The 3,791-nt window shown below is 34.1% G+C and overlaps 1 protein-coding gene across 1 annotated transcript in view; it reads right to left on the reverse strand.

Moving 5' to 3' along the window:
- Window positions 1-1,409: 1,409 nt before the first annotated feature.
- Window positions 1,410-3,791, reverse strand: part of LOC106530059 (persulfide dioxygenase ETHE1, mitochondrial) — a 6,241-nt gene continuing 3,859 nt past the window's right edge. The window contains exons 5-7 of the mRNA XM_014025616.1: window positions 3,389-3,478; window positions 2,982-3,098; window positions 1,410-2,849 (exon numbers count right to left, since the gene is read on the reverse strand). Coding sequence (XP_013881070.1) covers window positions 2,803-2,849; window positions 2,982-3,098; window positions 3,389-3,478 — 254 coding nt within the window. The 3' untranslated portion in view covers window positions 1,410-2,802. The remainder of the gene's footprint in view (window positions 2,850-2,981; window positions 3,099-3,388; window positions 3,479-3,791) is intronic.

A 3,791-nucleotide genomic window follows, 5' to 3' on the forward strand; every position in this document is an offset into this window, starting at 1 on the left:
AAAACAAAACATTGTAAAAAAAATTGTAACCCGGACACGATCAGCAGACAAAAAACAGGTCAGCTTCTCCAGCCTCCATGTTCCGGTGGATCTCGAGAGAAACAATCGACCGCTGCGGGCCGTCCTCCGGTCCTTGAAGCCGCCATTCCGACAACGCCAATTTCTGTCGTCGCATGAAAGCAGAAACACGTTGGAATAATGCCAGAAAAGTCTGCGTGTGTGGTCGCCATAAATGATTTAATTCTGAGCAACAGGCAAACAGGACCCAATCAGGAAACTCTGTTGGCTCGTCGCTGACACGTCAGCGGACACAGCCAATAATATACACCATGATAACATCATATGACGTGCTTATAACAATCACAGATTGCCCAATGTACTCTCCAGCCTCAAAGGGCTCTCAGCTCAATGAGTGTCTTATCAAGCAAGGGAGGTCAGTCCGTTGCAGAGTCCTGATGTCTGGACAAACAGATTAACATTGAACAAGTGAACCGATAGATAATTAGTCCATAACAGGTTGCAAACCCGTTTTAGGTTGTAAAGGTTATTTAAAAATATTATTTATTTATCAAATACTGACTGAGTTATATTAAATTAGAGAGAATTGGTTCTGAGTGCTGAATGACAGCTGAAATTTGCTGAAAAAGCTAAAACAGTAAAAAAGGCTAAAAGCTAGAAAGAACAAAACACTTATTTTATTTAAGTGTTTTAGCTTGTAGTTATTGTTGTTTATTTAGAATTCAAAATGCTAGCTAAAAGTAGCAGAGCAGTAGCTAAAAGATAAGAAAAACAAGCTAAAATCCAAAATTTGTAACATGCCAGCTGAAAGTTAATAGCAAAATCCTAACTAAAAGCAATTTGTAGCAGAACAGCAGCTGAAAGCTAAACATACCAAAAGGCTAGATAAAAGAAAGAAGTAGCTAAACAGTTGCTAAAATCAACAAAAAAGCATAAGATAAAAACAGAGCATGCATGCTGAAGCAGATTTCAAACAGAACCATTTGAAAATAATTAAGAGATCTGAATATATGTCTATGGATAAAATATTTGTAAATAAAGTTAAATGTTAAAAGTATAAAAGTTACAGAAAAACAAAGCTATAGCACCTATTTTCACAATTAGCTGTATGTTTTGAAACTGCTAAGATAGCTGGTTTTACTGCGTATGCCCTGCAAGTCTGTGTCAGGTCCAAATCTGGTTAGTTGTGCAAAGATTTTTCAGTGAGCCCATGTGTTGCTGGATCGGGACCAAAACACAGAACTCCAAATGAAAAGGATCACGTATCGGATTTTAAACTGGAGATTTCAAGATTCATAGTAAGGTCTATACAGTTAATCTGAGGACAAGACAAAAATACATTATTAAAAGCTATACTGCTATATTTCTAAAACAAAGATGCACAGAAATTGAACAGTTCATCATAAACTTTATTCAACTTGGTCACAAACACCCTCTTGTAGGCATTAAAATCCAGAGAAAAAGATGAAATTGTCTTAAACATTGTTCTCTCTTATTCAACGCATCTCTGAAAAGTACGCATCAGTGATAAAACAAGATAATTGTTTCAAGTTCAACTGAATTCTGCTGAGTCATTATGAAATGTCAATTACAAAAAGAATAATGGAGGGCATTTAATGCTTCTATAGAAAGCTGTAAAGCTTTAAAAGAAATAAAGCAAATAATTGTATTTCTCTTCACTGTAATTTTTACATTATATTTAACTTTACTACAATCCTGATACATAATACTTTCCCATTTAGATAGAAAATTACCAAGTAAAACTTAGAAATGTGAACCATAACTGTTTGAAGACAAGGCAGACAAGTATAAAGACTGGATGGAAAAAAAGACGGATAAAGCAACAGATTGCTAAAAAAAAAAAAGTACCTTCATAAAACATATGAATCTCAAGACTAGATTAGAAAAATATTTGGCTGAAGTGTTTTAAGACTTCCACCTCAAGACGTGCCATCTTTTTCAAAATGTTTTCACTCAGTATCCTGGTCCAATAAATTAWAGAACAGATAAAAGTTTGGTTTTATTTTTGCACTGGCTTCAAAATCCATCACAAAGTCTGTCAATCACGTGTGCAGGTTTTTGTGGCAAAGTAAGAGGACTGAACTCTCAAGCAAACCTTTTGTTTTGACTCAAACTGGTAAAACCTGAAAACACTGCAGTACATTATAGTTATCTGAAAGTGCATTTGTTACAGCTTTTTTTAATAACCTGCTTTTTCTGCTCAGTCACAAAGGAAACCAAGCCTGAAGTATACGTCCTGATGAGGTTGACTGTCACAGATCAAATTAATTCAATGTTTTTTACCATGAGAGGAAGCCAGAATAGCGGAAAACCTACAAAATGCACATAAAAATGGCCCACATAATTGAAATTTGGATTATAGATCATTGTGCTGTAAAATAACAGAGTTTAACCATATATGTTACATAGTGTTACCCACCCCCTTTCATTCTATTAATCATAAGAACACAGCTGTACAAAGTAAACAATACATTCATTTAATTTAAGCACAATACAAAAAAGTGGTAAAGTTATTTTCATTTACAAGTCTGTTAGCAATCATATATATCATAGCAAAATTAGACAAWGTATTTTATTTAAAGTACAATTTTTCCCCTCCAAAGCTGCAAACAAACAAACTGGTCAAAAATAACTTAAGAAAACAATGAATCACTTCATGATAAGCCATTTTAGGGTAATCTTTTTGAAAATAGACATGTRAAGATAAAACACTTTGACATCATGTTAGAGATCGTTTTAAAGACGTTTTCGTGTGCAGGACATTCAGATGTCGTGTAATCCACAAACCAGATTAGCAGGCACTGCTTTGTCTGCAAAGGAAGAAATGGAAAAAGTTATTTTGAGAACAGTGGACGTTTGTGCCGTGAAGTGTCCGAGATGTGACATTTTATTGGCACAAGAGCTTCTAGATGTTTAAGTTTAATCATTAGTGGTTTCCATACCTATTTTATATGGCTTAGGGAGATTTAGGTTCTTCATGATTTCCACAAACTGCTCTTTGGTCTTTGTCAAGCGRGGGTTAAACTTACGTTCTTCACCAACTGTGGAAACTGTTTGACCTGATGCACACACAAAAAATAATAATAATAATAAAAAATAAATAAATAAATAAATAACCCATGATTACATTTAGTCTTTAACCGATTTCAATGTGAAGATAAATTACATGATACAATTAAAAATTAAAAAACACTGATATTCTCTAAAATACATAATAAATAACGTCTGACAACAAATGTGCTCCATTTGTAGTATTTCCTTTGAAAAGGGAAAATACTGAGCAAAACCATAAATGATTATTGGATGGAAAATAATTGTAAGTACTTAGATGTTTGAATTTTTAACCTACCTATATAGTCATGAGCGGGATAGACGAGGCACTCATCAGGCAGCGTGAAGATCCGATTATGGATCGACTCATACAGCTTTGTAGCAGAACCTGAATAAGAAAGACAAAAATTATACAGAAGTAATAGTATAATATAAAAGCATGTGTGAAAATTTGTAACAAAAAATAATCCATGTTGAAGTTTGTATAAAAGCTTTGACGTATAAATACTCCGAAAGGTTAAAATATAGTGACAATGGGCCTCATGCAAGAACATGTTCGTATTCTTATCCTAAATTTCTTTTACTTTTGTTCCTACAAAGGATTCGTACGAACATGTCACGTCAGATTCAACAAACTCTTCTATCTTCAGGAAAAGTGTGTAAATGAGCTGCGTAAATTCCACCTGTTCGTATCCAGCTGC

This window comes from Austrofundulus limnaeus, unplaced genomic scaffold (genome assembly GCF_001266775.1).
Source record: "Austrofundulus limnaeus strain Quisiro unplaced genomic scaffold, Austrofundulus_limnaeus-1.0 Scaffold488, whole genome shotgun sequence".
Classification (NCBI taxonomy): Eukaryota; Metazoa; Chordata; class Actinopteri; order Cyprinodontiformes; family Rivulidae; genus Austrofundulus; species Austrofundulus limnaeus.